Source organism: Homarus americanus, unplaced genomic scaffold (assembly GCF_018991925.1).
Source record: "Homarus americanus isolate GMGI-L3 unplaced genomic scaffold, GMGI_Hamer_2.0 scaffold25827, whole genome shotgun sequence".
NCBI classification, from domain to species: domain Eukaryota; kingdom Metazoa; phylum Arthropoda; class Malacostraca; order Decapoda; family Nephropidae; genus Homarus; species Homarus americanus.
The window spans coordinates 2,056,096-2,072,503 of record NW_024738300.1 but is presented as its reverse complement, the minus strand read 5'-3'; the positions used below and the strand labels follow the sequence as shown (position 1 = coordinate 2,072,503).

The 16,408-nt window shown below is 39.3% G+C and overlaps 1 protein-coding gene across 1 annotated transcript; it reads right to left on the bottom strand.

Annotated features, from left to right (window-relative positions):
* Nucleotides 1–288: 288 nt before the first annotated feature.
* Nucleotides 289–15,011, bottom strand: LOC121873915. The gene is made up of 5 exons (XM_042377794.1): nucleotides 14,639–15,011; nucleotides 8,477–8,588; nucleotides 6,414–6,538; nucleotides 843–959; nucleotides 289–525 (listed from the first exon to the last, which is right to left on the bottom strand). The coding sequence occupies exons 1-5, from the start codon at nucleotides 14,717–14,719 to the stop codon at nucleotides 289–291; spliced, it is 672 nt and encodes a 223-aa protein (XP_042233728.1). The 5' UTR covers nucleotides 14,720–15,011.
* Between the last annotated feature and the right edge of the window lie 1,397 nt (nucleotides 15,012–16,408).

The window sequence follows — 16,408 nt, the reverse complement described above, 5'->3', positions numbered from 1 at the left end:
AGGTTAGTACTATTCTGGATCCTGAGGCAGCATAAGGCAGGTTCTATATACGTTGAATCTTGAGATCAAATTTAGCAACATGGAAAGTAAAAAACCTGTAAATATCAATGTCTACATAATTGTATAGTATACAGTGGAGAGAGAGAGAGAGAGAGAGAGAGAGAGAGAGAGAGAGAGAGTACTGTGATTATTTGATTGATGAAATACATCTGTACCAACTACCAAAATGATTAGTATACAGTACACATATTAAATCGTAGTTTCGTGCAGTACCAGAAGGAATCATAATCATGATATTACTGGGTTGCATAAGAGCATCTTCAAAATAACCAACATGGTGTTCATCATAGAAGTCAATGGGAGGCCATTGGGTCTCACTGCCTCAGGAAGGGGCCGGCGGGTGACGACGAGGAGCCTCGTTGACCACACACCAGGAGGCGGCCCTTGAGGACCGCTCAGCGAAGGCGGCGAGGAAGGCTGGGTCATCGCTCCCACCACCGTCACGCACCATGACACCTGCCGTAGCTGTTGACGTCAACACAGTAGAGGTATGTGAGTGACCAATTCGCCTCAGTAGTAATGTGAGAGTGACCTACCCGACTCAGTAGTAATGTGAGAGTGACCTACCCACCTCAGTAGTAATGTGAGAGTGACCTACCCACCTCAGTAGTAATGTGAGAGTGACCTACCCGCCTCAGTAGTAATGTGAGAGTGATTTACCCGCCTCACTAATAATGTGAGAGTGACCTACCCGCCTCAGAAGTAATGTGAGAGTGACCTACCCGCCTCACTAGTAATGTGAGAGTGACCTACCCGCCTCAGTAGTAATGTGAGTGACCTACCCGCCGAGCCTTGTCGACCACCCGGGAGAGCTGCGCCTGCGTCACGTTAGCGTCCTGGCCGTCCACTGCCACCTCGAACACCGCCACACCCCAGGGAGCCACCAGCTGACATAGATCCTATGAAAAACACAATACCTGAACAGTAAATAGATTGCCCATAAAAAGGTTATTTAGTTCTATTATGAGGAATTTCAGTCAGGGAAAAATGGTCGTGTGAACATTGAAAAAAACAAGAAAGGTAATTGGGAAAAATGCTTACTCTCTTATAGCATTGATTAATTATGTGTTTATACCCCACTTAAAACTCCCACAGATGACGAATGTTCACATATTGTCATTTGAGCAGGGAATATAGAGAAATGAATTAAGGTTCCTCTTAGAAAATTTTGTTTCTTGATTACTTTCTCGAATAAATACGAGAGGAATTACACATATTTGGGGTCGAACAGATAGCGGCGAGCTAACGGAAAATAGCGGATAAAAGAGAAATAATCTGAACAGCTATTTTTCAACAGTTTTCACCACCGAAAATTTCAACATGATACCCGAGCCACCGACTATATACAGAGATAGTGAAGAAAATAGATTGAACGAGATAGAAGTGACTAGTCACTATGTTAATTTACAAATAGACAAACTAAGCCTAACAAGTTAACAGGTCTCGATGAGATATTTACCAGAGTATTGGAAGGATGTAAGGAAGAGCTTAGTATGCAAGGTAATCACTGTAGGTGCGCGTGATCCAGGTATATGATGATAACCACAAGGAAAGAAGAAAACACGAAGTTCCCAAGCGCTTTCGTGTAATTCACATCTTCAGGGGTGAGTACAGACTTAGTAGAAATACACAACAAGGCATATATATACAGTTGAGGAGGGTGATATCAAGTCCACAAAGGTCAGGTCACTAGGTAGTGACCCTACTAATCTTCAAAAGCACCGCAGCAGTTGGTAGTCAGGTTAGAGGGTAAGATGACCCAATCTTCTCACCTGGTTACAAATCTTCTTAATTACGAAATTGTCTAGTTTGTACCACCTCTTCCAGGTAGTAGATAATGACGAAAATTACGATGTTATTTACTTAGACTTTAGCAAAGCATTTGACAGAGTACCGCATCAGAGGCTTCTGAGAAAAAATAAGGCTCATGGTATCGAGGGGAAAGTTTTAAATGGGATAAAATCATGGCTCACCAATAGAAAGCAGAGGGTCAGCGTAGATGGTATTAAATCTGAGTGGGGCTGTGTAACCTGTGGGGTTCCCCAGGGGTCAGTACTAGGCCCACTCTTATTCATAATCTACATAAACGATCTAGATACTGGGATCAGCAGTGACATAAGCAAGTTTGCGGATGACACCAAAATAGGGCGGCAGATAAATTCAGGGCAGGTTGCAAATGCATTACAGGAGGATCTAAATAAACTGCAGAGGTGGTCTGAAAAATGGCAAATGAAATTCAACACCAGCAAGTGCAGCGTACTTAATATTGGAAGAACAAATACTGTCAATGTATACAGCCTTAACAACATCAACCTAGAGAAGTCGACTTGTGAAAGAGACCTAGGGGTACTTGTAAGCCCGGACCTGCGGCCTAGAAAACAGTGCGTTAATGTTCGAAATAAGGCAAGCAGAGTATTGGGTTTTATATCTAGAAGTGTAAGTAATAAGAGTGCAGAGGTCTTATTGCAACTATATCTGACGCTAGTCAGGCCGCACCTCGATTATGCGGTTCAGTTCTGGTGCCCTTATTATAGAATGGATATCAATTGACTAGAGCCGGTGCAGCGAAGAATGACGAAAATGATTCTGGGACTTAGAAACCTTCCATATCAGGATAGGTTAAAGAAACTAAACTTGCATTCCCTAGAAAGACGAAGAGTGCGGGGAGATATGATAGAAGTATTTAAGTGGGTGAAAGGAATCAATAAAGGGGATATAGATAAAGTTCTTATAATATCCGAGCAGGATAGGACTCGGAGCAACGGATTTAAGTTGTATAAGTTTAGGTTTAGGAGGGAGATAGGAAGGAACTGGTTCACAAATAGGGTAGTGGACGAGTGGAACAAGCTTAGCAACTTTGTAGTAAGTGCGGGAACGCTGGAAAGTTTCAAAAGGAGGCTGGATAGATTCATGGATGATAGAGAGTGGTAGTAACTCTCGACAGGAGTTGCCATGTTCTTATATATATATATATATATATATATATATATATATATATATATATATATATATATATATATATATATATATATATATATATATATATATATATATATGTGTGTGTATGGGTAAGTGCCTAGAGAGAAGTTCTTCAGATAATAAAGTAGTAATAAGTCAAAAGTCAGTTAGAGTTGTTAGTAACAAGCAATGAGAAGAATTCAGGAGTGTACTATGCCTTCTGATGAAAGTAGAGAGAAACTTTAGAGTTTAGAGGTTTGACCCACATCGGGGCCTGGGGGGGGTGAAAATGTAATAATAATAATAATAATAATAATAATAATAATAATAATAATAATAATTCATAGTAAATAAAATTTATAATAAGAAATACAAAATTTTAAATAATATTATAAAATAATAATGATACTAAAAATAATAAAAGCACTGTAATAATAATAATAATAATAATAATAATAATAATAATAATAATAATAATAATAATAATAATAATAATAATAATAATAATAATAATAATAATACAAAATTAAAAAAATTCGAAAGTGAGAAACAATATATGTATGTTGTGTTGTCAAAAGTAAGAGAAACAATTGAGACCCTGCAATTGTGTGTAAATGAGGCAGAAAGTCAGATTAGCAACCTGGGACTTGGTCATGATTTTCGTGATGCCATATGGCAGCAGGGTCTACCATTAGACAATACATTATGCTTCCAATACCTTTTCAGGCTATAGTACCTTCCTGTTTGGTAGCTGCCTACTACCTACTAAAAAGCATACATTCATTTTCCAATGTTTCACTACTGGTCCATTGTTTTACATATGGAACTCTTGTTGTTGGTTTTTGTGAGGTCACTTCGGGAAGGAAATTTCCCTCTGTATAATGAAGTTCCTATGCCATGGCAAGTGGTTCTTTGCATTGGATTATACGCATTACTCAAAATGGCTACCGATGTACTTAAGAGACATCACTTCATTACATTATACACACCCAACCATAGCAGAAGAATTCAACCATGGGGCATATTGTCGTAAGCATAACCTAGAATAGGTTTTCTAAGATTCCCACAGACCACCATGCTCATGAACAAAACAACGCTTCAGCCAAGGGAAGGACGAGTTGTTGGTCTTACAGAAAACCAAGGACAGTAGGTGGTCCAGAGGTATCACGCTTTATCCATGAATTTGAATCAGCACTGGACTCTGGGAACTACTTGCATCCTGGGAGAGAAAACCGTCCAGAACACCACGAGCAGAAGAAAGGTCACCTGTCAGCATTGCTGATTTAATTAGTTTCCACAACAAGGATATTGCAGATAAGTCAGTCAAAAGGACAGTAGCTACAGTAGAACAGATTAGCACATCTCTCTACAAGTCCTTCGTCAGAGAAAGACTTGATGAATGCTACAGTATGTGCCTCTATCTGATCCCACCAGGAGAAATAGATTACCCCTGATTTCTTGCCCATTAAGAGGCTAACAGCTAAGTCGCGTATGCAAATTGCCAATCTCAAGAGTGAATGTAATCTCTTTTCAAGATTTTACATTGCATGCCAGACACGAGATGGCAATTTAGAAGATTTTTCGTGCACGAGAACCAGCTGTGTGCACCTTCAATATTTCATCAAGGAAACCTAAGACCATGTGCAAAAGCCGAAATGTTGCAATGCCTGGAAGATTTAGCCCCTGCCGACTGTGGAGTCTCCTTCTACTGATGCCATAATTATTGATGGAGCTGCAATTGTGATAATGCTCAAACCAGTCACCGCTAGAACATCTAGCACATATGCAGCTGAATGTGTTCATACCATATATCCAGAGGCAACTACAACATGTTTACCAGAGACTGGACATCATTTGGGATGTTTACCAAAGGGATTCAATGAAAGCCGCCACACGAGAGAAGCGTGGGACAGGAGTAAGAAGAAGAGTGGATTCCAACACTCCAGTTCCTGAAAACTGGCAACGATAACTCCATCATGAAGCGAAAAACACTGAACTTTTTATTTTCTTGACAAATAATCACCACACGAGAGGAGAGAGTTCTGTGTTCTAAGCCCCTTAACACGTCAGTATTGCAGTGCTTTCTGCATGAGGAGGTTGACAGTAAGAAGATTCTGCCCATGTAGTAGCTGTCAACCGACTGAACATCCGAGAAGTGTGGATAGCATTTGGAGTACTAAAGCACTACCGTTTCCTTGCAGTAAATGAAATAGCCACAGCTCTTGGGCCTGATAGGTCGCAGTGCCTTCCCTTCTTCCACAGCTTTACAGGCCGTGACACTCATCTTTCAGTGGTATCGGGAAGAAGACTTCTTGGAATGTGGGCAAACTTATGATAATGCAATAGATGGCTTCAAATCTCTTTCACTCATACCTGAGGATATTTCATCTGCAGATCTAGCTATAACAAAACGATTCGCTATGCTCATGTACGACAGAACCAATGACCAGTTAACTGTTATGGTGCTAGACGACAACTATTCACTAGGAAAGGCAGAGCCATTGCCAACATTATCCAACCAAATCAGCATTGTTACGACATACCAAGAGTGCAGCATATCAAATAGGACATATCTGGGTTCAGTGTTTCCTTCTCTCACCAAAACTACCTGAACCAAGCGACTGGGAGTGGGTGAAGAACTCCAAAGGAGTATGGGAACCTCTGTGGTCCAACCTTCCTAAAGCTGCAAAATCTTGCCGTGAACTGCTTCATTGTGTGTGAATCAAGGTGGTGCACAGGCTGCTCTCAAGTGCACAACCCAGTACAAGTACTCTGTACATTGCGAGAACGAATAGCCTACACACCACGCTGAAAACAGTTGTTGTGCTCGAACTGTTTTAGATTTGTTTTAGACCATTTTGTCTTTCCCATAAAGCCAGTAATTCTATCAAGAGTTAATTTGACGCTGTGTGCTATTTTACCCGTAAAAATCAGTAATATCGTTAATTAATGAAAGATTTATACTGAGTTGCCTATTTCTCTCACTTATTCTGCCTCATATTAGTAATTGGATATTTGGGATGCATACAGTTACCAATATTTATTCTTCAAATAAGCCCAGGTCATGTTGATTTTTTTTAAGAAATTACTTTTTGTGGTATATTTTGATGTGGTCTCCATATCCATATTTGTTTTGTAAGTGACGAACTCCCATTCTCTCAATACATAATGTATGTAGCGAGATGTGTATTTATGCTAATTACCGATATAACCTCTTCATCTAAACCCAATCACAAAGTTCAAGAGCTTAATACTTTCAATGCACTTAATAAAGGACTACATTTATCTTCTTTGCGATTTCCACACCAAAAACACAGAGGAGGGCATAATACACCTATGGCACCTTTCATTATATCGTAGATAAATGGAAATAAGGAGAAAGAGGTATAACTTACCCCGGAATCAGAGAAGTGGGAGTTCCTGTCATCAGTGAGGAGGATGATGGAGTTGCGAGGTTTTGAAGTAGGTTCAAGTACCACGGAAGCTGCCTGGTAGGGATTAAGTAACTCTCCACTTCCTTCTGGATTCAAAAAGACAATTATAGAATATGCTATTTAATTAACTGTCTGGTTGAATTTTTCTACTAACACTCAACTTGGTAATGCAGACCCTAAGCATAGTAACACATTAAACACATAGTACAACATAATGCATTACACCGGCTTTACTCGGGTGTTTCACAATCATGACTTTCCATCCCTGGTCCTTTATAGGAGTAGTGGTGAATAATGAGTGAATTTGCTTCAAGTACACATGGCCCTTATTCGCACTGTTTTCAAACGTACCTGAAATAAAGTCACGCCCTTGTATGTGGGACTTCCAGGAGTTAACATGTAAGACAAAAACAAAGTAAACCCCTTCACCTTGGGGACGCCACTTTTAATATTTTATTTAGCTAACGGCAAACGATTTTATTCAGCACAAAGAGGATCCTGTGCACAAGTGGTTAGTAGACTATCTCCCCTTATTACATTATCAAGAGAAGTCTGAAAATTCCCTGCATAAGAAACCGCTGGTCTATATAAATGAAAATAAGCATCTAGATGTAGTAATGCTAAACCCAAGAAGTTGGTGCTGGACTTCACCTATGCATCCACCTTGGAACCAACTTATCGAAACCTAATACAGCTGGAGCGGGAAGAACAGTGGTCTTTGGGGAAAGTACAGGAACCCTAGCCACGATTGTTGGTTGCTTCGTTACAATAGGATAAGAGACTCGTGGAGACTGTGGAACCAATGGCCTGAGGTTCCTCAGTGGGTTTGGTTCCTTGAATATTGAAACTCTCCAAAACTACAGAGCATCGAGCTACTTGTGCCACTGTCTCAGCATAATCACCCAGAGAGAGAGTGTTTGCTACACATTAGGAACTCGTCTCTTACCTGAGGAGCACGAGAGAGTCTTTTAAACGTGATTTGTGAGACTTGTGACTGTGTATACAAACGGATGCAAACGGAAATAAATAAGAAGTTTTTGCCGAATTGGGATGACTTTTTGTTTTATTGCTATAACTTAGGGAATTTAATTCGTATATGGTTAAATTGGCTCTGTTTAATATAGGGCGTCGTTTTCTGTTTTAATGTAGCAAAATTATACGAAAAGTGGGTTCGATAAAGTTAGGTAGGTTATAACATAAGAACATAAGAATGGAGGAAACTGCAGCGGGCCTATTGGCCCATACTGGGCAGTCCCGTTTACACCCAACCCCAATTGCTCATATATGCATCCAACCTATGTTTGAAGCTATTCAGCGTATTCGAGTTAATGATAATATTTGGTAACTTGTTCCATTCATCCACTACTCTGTTTCTAAACCAGTGTTTACCTATTTCCCGCCTAAATCTAAATTTGTCTAATTTAAAACCATTGTTACGAGTTCGCTCCTGGTTGGATAGTTTGATTACCTTTGTAATGTCCCCTTTGTTTAGCCCTGCCTTCCACTTATACATCTCTATCAGGTCGCCCCTCGCTCTACGTCTCTCAAGGGAGTGCAAATTAAGATGCTTTAACCTGTCTCTATACTCAAGGTTCCTAATGCCCGGGATTAGTCTTGTCATTCTCCTCTGAATTCTTTCCAAGGATTCTATATCCATTCTGTAATACGGTGACCAGAATTGAACTGCGTAATCCAGGTGTGGTCTCACAAGAGCAAGATACAGTTTTAGGATGACCTCGCTAGTCTTGTAACTAACACTCCTTTGTATGAACCCAAGTACTTTATTAGCCTTGTTACGAGCAAAAACACATTGTTTACTTGGCTTAAGGTTCCTACTTATCATTACTCCTAAATCTCTCTCGCAGTCGGATTTCTCTATGGCATCGTTGTTACATAAGGCCTGTGTGAAACTATTTATTTATATGTATTTTTATGATCTACGTGATCGCTTATGGCCAGTCAGAAGCTCCAAAGAAGATAAATACATAGATGTTATCGCTAAATTAGTGATATAATCTACTAACCTGTAAACGAAGGTAAGGCGCCAGCAGCCTTTTGACATGGTAACAAGAGCGTCAGCGCCATCACCACTATGTCCAGGCTCATCATCCTTGATACCTCCTGTGCAGCTTCAACCTGACAGTAGACGTAAAAAAATCTTATTCTTTATTAATATACAGCAGATGTTGACTACTACCAAACCTAACAATTATGGTACCAACACTACAAATAATTAAATAATATTATCAATAAGGAATTATATACTGTAAAGAAGAAGAAAACAGTAATATTAGATGAAAACTATTTCAGTGCACACGAGCGATACTTATAAACTAATGCACAAAAATTCCTCAATTATGTAGTTCCAATCCTCTTTCTATTGATTTCGTTGATAACGTCACTACTCTTCATTTCAGCTATGACTTCTCTTGTAATATATACCCCGTCCATATCTTTTACATCCTCTTGTTAAGGTATTTTACGCTTCCAACCATCCTGTTTTATGTTATGTGTGATTATTTTCTATATATCATTAGGCTAGTTTGTCTACTCCTTCTCAAGACTTATGCCTAGCAAGTTTCATACATTTTCGTTTTACTGTTTTAAACTTCCTGCAATTTACTGATGTTAAGGCTCTCTCTCTCTGGCAGTTCATTTTATTGTATTTTACCCTTCTTAAATCTGTTCCTTAAAAATAAGAATGTTTACACCTCAGTCGCCTTGCTAACCTGCAGTCATACTACTCTTAGTCTCAGGTGTACCGTAATTTATTTTCCTGTGTTGTATCTGCACTACCCTTAGCTCCCTGTCGTTTAGCCAGTGTGACTGTTTTACTTTACACATTTAATTGAAAACTTATATATGATAATTACGTTTTATACAATCTTCCTTTAAATGAACCGAATGCATTCAATCACACAAGTAGAAGGTCTTGGACATGGACTATCTGATTCACTTTGCTGTTCACATGTTCATTGTGAATTAAACCTATTTTAGGAAATATTTTTCTGAGCCCTTAGTATTTGCAAATTATTTACAGAACAGGAAATTCTTGTGATTTATACAATGTGTGGTCATGAGTATGCAACATCCTGAGCCTGAGTATGATGAGAAGTTTATAGTACCATTGCATGAGGCAGAAAGGGAACTTGAAATACTACACTCCATATCCATGAATTCTACTTTCATTTTTTTCTTTTCACTTAATTAGTTATCTATTGTATGCTTCACTATATTGGTATGATGATAATACAAACACTTAACTCTGGACTTTTAAAATTCAACAAAAGTAAACGAATATTAGTATAAGCAATGATCAGTCAGGTTTTAAAACAAATATGTGACCAAAACTTTATTGGAACTCTTACAATTCAGTTTTCTTATCCTTTGTTTTACACAGCAGTACTTTGTTCAGCTCACCCTTGGCTTGAGAGGTAAGGGATTATATACAAGCAATTTGTTTGTATGTGTAAGTAATTAACTGTAGTACATTCAGTTTCAGACCCTTGGAGGTTAATAAAGTTAACATTGTCCTTGCCCTTAAACACACAAATTCATCCTTTTTTTTTCATAAAAAAAAATATTTGTTTTCCACAAATTGTATGTTCAATGCATTTCTGCTGTCAATTACCCTATGTCAAAATCGTTTCCTACAATCCTTCTCATGTTTTTTTTGTGCGTATACTATAACTACATACTAGTCAACGACAATCCCGCCTCTGTGTGTGTGTGTGCTTAATTATTTTTCACTACCCACTAACTGTAGGTGCGCGTGATCCAGATATATGCTGATAACCACAAGGAAAAAAGAAAGAAAACACGAAGTTCCCAAGCGCTTTCGTGTAAATCACATCTTCAGGGGTGAGTACAAACTAAGTAGAAGTTCAGAACAAGTTATATATATATATATATATATATATATATATATACAGAGAGCCATGTGGCACGGTCGTGTTGTACCTCCACCCCTTCTCTTATCAGGAACGCCCTTGGACTGGGATAAAGAGACAAAATACCTGGGTGTGTATGTAACTCGTACACGTTGTCAGATCCCTGAAGTCCGCTATCTTCGAGACATATGCTTTTGGCGTATCGCTCCCCTCTCTACCATGTGCAGGGGTTCCCTTGGTGCCACCATCCCTGTACTTCTCACCATGTACAAGTCCTTTGTCCGTTCCTGTGTCGACTACGCCGCCCCTGCCCTCGTCAACATTAGTCGGACTGCTGTCAACCGTCTCGAAGTTACCCAGAGGAAAGCTGCTCGTATCATCCTTGGGGCTCCTCAGTGGACACGCTCTACATCTCTATATACCGAACTTGGTCTTTCCCCCCTTACAGGATCGTGTCCAGGAGTTTTACCTAAAAACTGCCGTTTCCATTCTACTGGATCCTCGGGTGCAACTATGTCCAAACCAACTTGACTCCTGCTGTCCGAGACCGACCTCCATCTAGAAGACAGTGGTGAGGGTCACTCATCCGAGCCCTTCAGGAACACGACCTCCTGCCTGATATTGTTGTCACCCCTGCTGTTGGTTCGTCTCCTTCTCCCTGGCTGGATTTTCAACCTGAAGTGATTGCCCTCGGTGGACCGCTCCCGACATCCCAGGTGAACCCTGTTATTCTCTGCAAATACCACCTCTCCAGGATCGCCCACTGGTCCCCAGGTAGGGTCGTCCTCTACACTGATGGTTCTGTTGATCCCGCTACAGGTCGGGCCGGGGCTGGTGTCTACATCTCCCGTCCTGATGCCCCTGAGCCTATCAAACTGTCTCTCAGAGTTTCTGACGGGGCATCCTCCACTCAGGCTGAACTAATAGCCCTCCTTGCTGCCCTTCTCGCTGAGGAAGAAGCAGATGGTTTCTGCCCCTTGCTTGTCTGCTGCGATTCCAGGTCTGCTCTCGACAGGATCGCATTTGGATCAGGGGAAATAAGGACCTCATCCTCGGAATACGAGGGTTAACATCCACACTTCAGGATGCAGGCCGTCCCGTGACATTCCTATGGATACCCAGTCATGTCAGTATCTTGGGGAATGAGGCAGCAGATGGCCTTGCCAAGACTGGCTGCAACAAGGCCACACCTGACTACGTTGTTCCTCGAACACTCTTACAGATTAGGACCCAAATTCGCCGCAAACAGAGAGAAGCTCGGGAAGCAGCCATCCCCCTGGACTCCCCGCCCACCTGGTACGATGTCCTCCGTAAATTTCCTGACCTCTCGTAAATCTACGGGAAAGGGTCGCGGAAAGGGGACGTGATTGCTGCCCGTATCATCATTGGGTATGACTTTGCTTGGGAGATTGGTATCCCCGCATCCCCTGAGCAACGCGCTTGTGCATTATGCAGAAGACCCGACAGCAGCACCCTTATCCACTACCTCCTAAGATGTCCCCACACACAACGCTTCCGTGACGCCTGATTCAGATTCAGATTTGCCCCCGAGGGGGCTAGTTTATTGGGCACCCCCTTACATCCTGTGCAAGGTGAAGCGCAGAAGCGTTTACAGCACCCAACAGGGAAGTATGAAAAGTTCATACTTGCCTTTATGACTCGTACATTAAGGGCGTAAAAGCCTGAAGGGTCATAAGTTTTGTCAAGTTACATAAAGTGAGAGAATGATGAGTGTGTGGGGGGAAAGTTCCCGGTACATTTTATCTGTTTATGGCAAAGAGTGGCAGGTCCCTAATAATGTCAAATGCCAGGCCTGTGACTCGGAGCCGTGACGCCTGCTGGACCACTACCCCACGACCCCCTGACGGAGACACGATGATCCTCCCCATACTGGCCAGATATTTTGTAAATAATATTGATTATGTGTTAAAGGAATATCCTTCCTTCCTTAGGCTTTAGTAAGCCCCTTTATAATATTTATACTGTATATACTTGTCACACTTGCCAGATGCTTCTGGTGTCATTGTACAGGGGTACCTAGTGACAGCACTAGGATCCCGCTTCCTCAATCAAGGAATAAACAATTGAAATTGAAATTGAAATATGCAGAGGAGGGTGAGGTCAAGTATAGGTAATGACCCTACTAATCTTCACAAAAGCACGGCAGTGGTCGGTAGTCAGGTCAGATGGAGAAACTGACCCAACCTTCTCACTTGGTTACAAATCTTCTTAATTATAAAATTGTCCAATTTGTACATACCATTACTCAAATTCATGTTAACGGATTCGGTATGTTTAATGAGACTAGATTCTATAATGTTCCTACTGTCAATTGAATTACAAGGTAATATTGAGGAGGCATTATCTCAGTCAATGCAATGTTTATTATCCCTCAGATGAACAAACAGAGCATTGGATTCCTGGCCTGTCCTAACACTGTATTTATGTTGTTTAAGTCTAGTTACAAGATCTTTTACCTGTCTGGCCTAAGTAAAACATATTACATTCCTTGCAAGGAACCTTATAAATGCATCCATTTCTTTCTTTTTTCCTTGTGGTTATCAGCATATATATATATATATATATATATATATATATATATATATATATATATATATATATATATATATATATATATATATATATATATATATATATATATATATATATATATATATATACATCTTTTTTTTCCCGCAAAATTCCGCTTTCATTTTTTTCATTTAACATTATTGTTCCAATAGAAAGTAAGTTAACGAGTTCTTCCGTCTTATTATGGCTCAGATCTTGCTGTTACTCGTGGTACGTTCCCTCCGTGCCCTTGTTGAGTAAATATCTATTATGGTTGGCTCATTATTCAAAATATTTATTGTTTAATAATTAACTGTTTTTTTAAATTTTCTTAGATGATTCACCTTTACTCTACAAATAAAAGACCTCCCAAACTACTCCTTGAAAATCTTGTTGATGTTTTTTTATAACAGCTGTTATTAATGTTTCCTCGGTGCCTGTGTCCAGAACACTAAACAAATATTATCTTATGAAGAATATACCTTTGTAAATCAAATGAAGTTAGGATATATTTTACGCTTATTTCTAAAGAAATTTATTTTGTATCATCTTCTGTTGAATTGAATGGTTTAGCTATTCCAGTTCCTATTATTTTAAATATTTATATTATTGCCACTTATACAACAACTGCCAATTGTGAAAGTTACTTCTTATGAGGTAGTGTTAGAACCCGTGGCAATTATGTTAGTGTTGTTCACTGCCCCAGAAGTAAGGGTCTTCTACCGAACCATTGCAGTAAGGATGATGAGAGTCAAATACACAAGCAGATAAAGTGAGGGGCTGAGTTGGTGTAGAAGACGAAATTGTTGTATTATGTCCCCAGGAGGTCGGTAGAGGCTCTCCATGGTACGGCCTTGCTTGTATTGTACCTTCTCTCTGCCATCGACGGATCCACCTATAGACTGTCGTGATGCTGATCCCAATCTCCTGTGATATTTTTCTTGCTGACATGCCACTGATCCACAGACAGACAATTTTGCCACGGTAAGCTGTCACAAAAGGAGAACATGTAGGTCGCTTCTCCATTATGGTGTTTCTGTCAAATAGGATTATTATATATTGTTTCACCCCTCATGTGATTCATCGGGCATTCTATGAACACAAAATACAATATGGTTTCCCCTACGTAATGTGTGCTTATGTTACAGTAAATAGGGTTAATAGCCTTTTTTTGGAAACCGGGTAAATTATGATATATACGAATAAATTTTTACTAAGTTATAGCAATAAAAGCCAATAGTTATTCCTATTTGGCAAAAGCGTCGGTTGCTTTATAGGGTTGAAGGTTTAATCGGCGATATATATATATATATATATATATATATATATATATATATATATATATATATATATATATATATATATATATATATATATATATATATATATATATATATATATATATATATATATATATATATATATATATATATATAAAGTAAATCACTAGGTGAAAGAAATGATTAAGTTCCCTAAGCGCTGTAATTCTACACGAAAGCGCTTTGGGAATCCCCTGTGTTTTCTTTCTTTCCTTTGTATCATATATATATATATATATATATATATATATATATATATATATATATATATATATATATATATATATATATATATATATATATATATATACTTAATTACAAACTCAACGAAGAAACCAACTAATACGAGTAAAACCTATATTACATTTTTTCTTCCATTCAATGTTACCACAATTCGTAAGTTTACCTCAGAGACAGTCCTAATAGCGACGCGGTTCTTGATATGGCGACACGAGGTAACTGTACTCACCTTGTGACGGTCAGGCATAGTTATAAACTAGTCACCTGGGTCGCGCAGAATCCCTTCGGGAGTACTGACGTCATGGTAAAGGTAAATTGTGATTGGACGATAGTATTTATAAGTGGTACTACAGTAAATTGTGTGACCTGTTCATGAATAATATATTTAGCATTAAACGACTTACTCCTACCCATGTACTGACACACGTTTAGTCAGGCAAACACAATGGATTCCACCACATGTCACTATAACAATATTAGTATTACAAAATGTCGGAATCCGTATAGCTTCGTTGCAACAACACATGAAAGATGTTAAGGTAATGATAGTGAGGTTGGAGTGAAAAAGCCGTAGATATATATTTATATATACAGTATATGAGTAAAATTTCACAAATCTACGGCTTTTTCACTCCAACCTCACTATCATATATAAGAACATAAGAATGGAGGAAACTGCAGCGGGCCTATTGGCCCATACTGGGCAGTCCCGTTTACACCCAACCCCTATTGCTCATAGAAGCATCCAACCTATGTTTGAAGCAGTTCAGCGTATTCGAGTTAATGATGATATTTGGTAACTTGTTTCATTCATCCACTACTCTGTTTCCAAACCAGTGTTTACCTATTTCACGCCTAAATCTAAATTTGTCTAATTTAAAACCATTGTTACGAGTTCGCTCCTAGTTGGATAATTTGAGTACCTTTGTAATGTCCCCTTTGTTTAGCCCTGCCTTCCACTTATACACCTCTATCAGGTCGCCCCTCGCCTATTGCGGTCTCAAGGAGTGCAACAGATGTTTTAACCTGTCTCTATACCTTCAAGGTTCCTAATGCCCGATTAGTCTTTGTCATTCTCCTCTGAATTCCTTTCCCAAGGATTCTATATCCAGTCTGTAATACTAGACCAGAACTGAACTGCATAACCAGGTGTGGTCTCACAAGAGCAAGATACAGTTTTAGGATGACCTCGCTAGTCTTGTAACTAACACTCTTTTGTATGAACCCAAGTACTTTATTAGCCTTGTTACGAGCAAAAACACATTGTTTACTTGGCTTAAGGTTCCTACTTATCATTACTCCTAAATCTCTCTCGCAGTCGGATTTCTCTATGGCATCGTTGTTCATCTGGTATCTGCTTTCCCTGTTTACATCTCCTATACTGAGTACTCACCCCTTAAGATGTGAATTACACGAAAGTGCTTAGGAACTTGATGTTTTTCTTTAACAATAACCAACACGTTTCGGCACAATGTTGGATGAAAGCCTTACCTCCATTGTTACTTAATGCTTTTGTTTAATCCATTTTGGCCATCCATTGAGCACTTTCAAACTCTCCCGTTCCTAATTTCACTAAATTTGTTTTTTGTGCATGTGTATTTTTTTGCCTCAGAAAGTGAGGCACAGGATAAAATACAGGGGCAATAATGATTTGTATTCCCATTATTTGATTGCACACGTAGTTAATCGTCATGTCCAAAACATACTTTTCTCAGACTTTTTAACATCAAGCTTATCCATACAGTGGCGAAGAAATTTAGGGAAAAAAGCACCATCTCCTTTTTCTTGAGTTTGAATGAACAATTTGCAGTAATTCAAAGACAAGCTCAGTTTCTCATTTGTGTATTTCCTTTTGGCCCCAGATGACATCATTGTCAGCTTCTCTACCAAAAAATTACTCCCAGCAACAAGTCCCAGCAGGAGGGCAGAGCCCCTG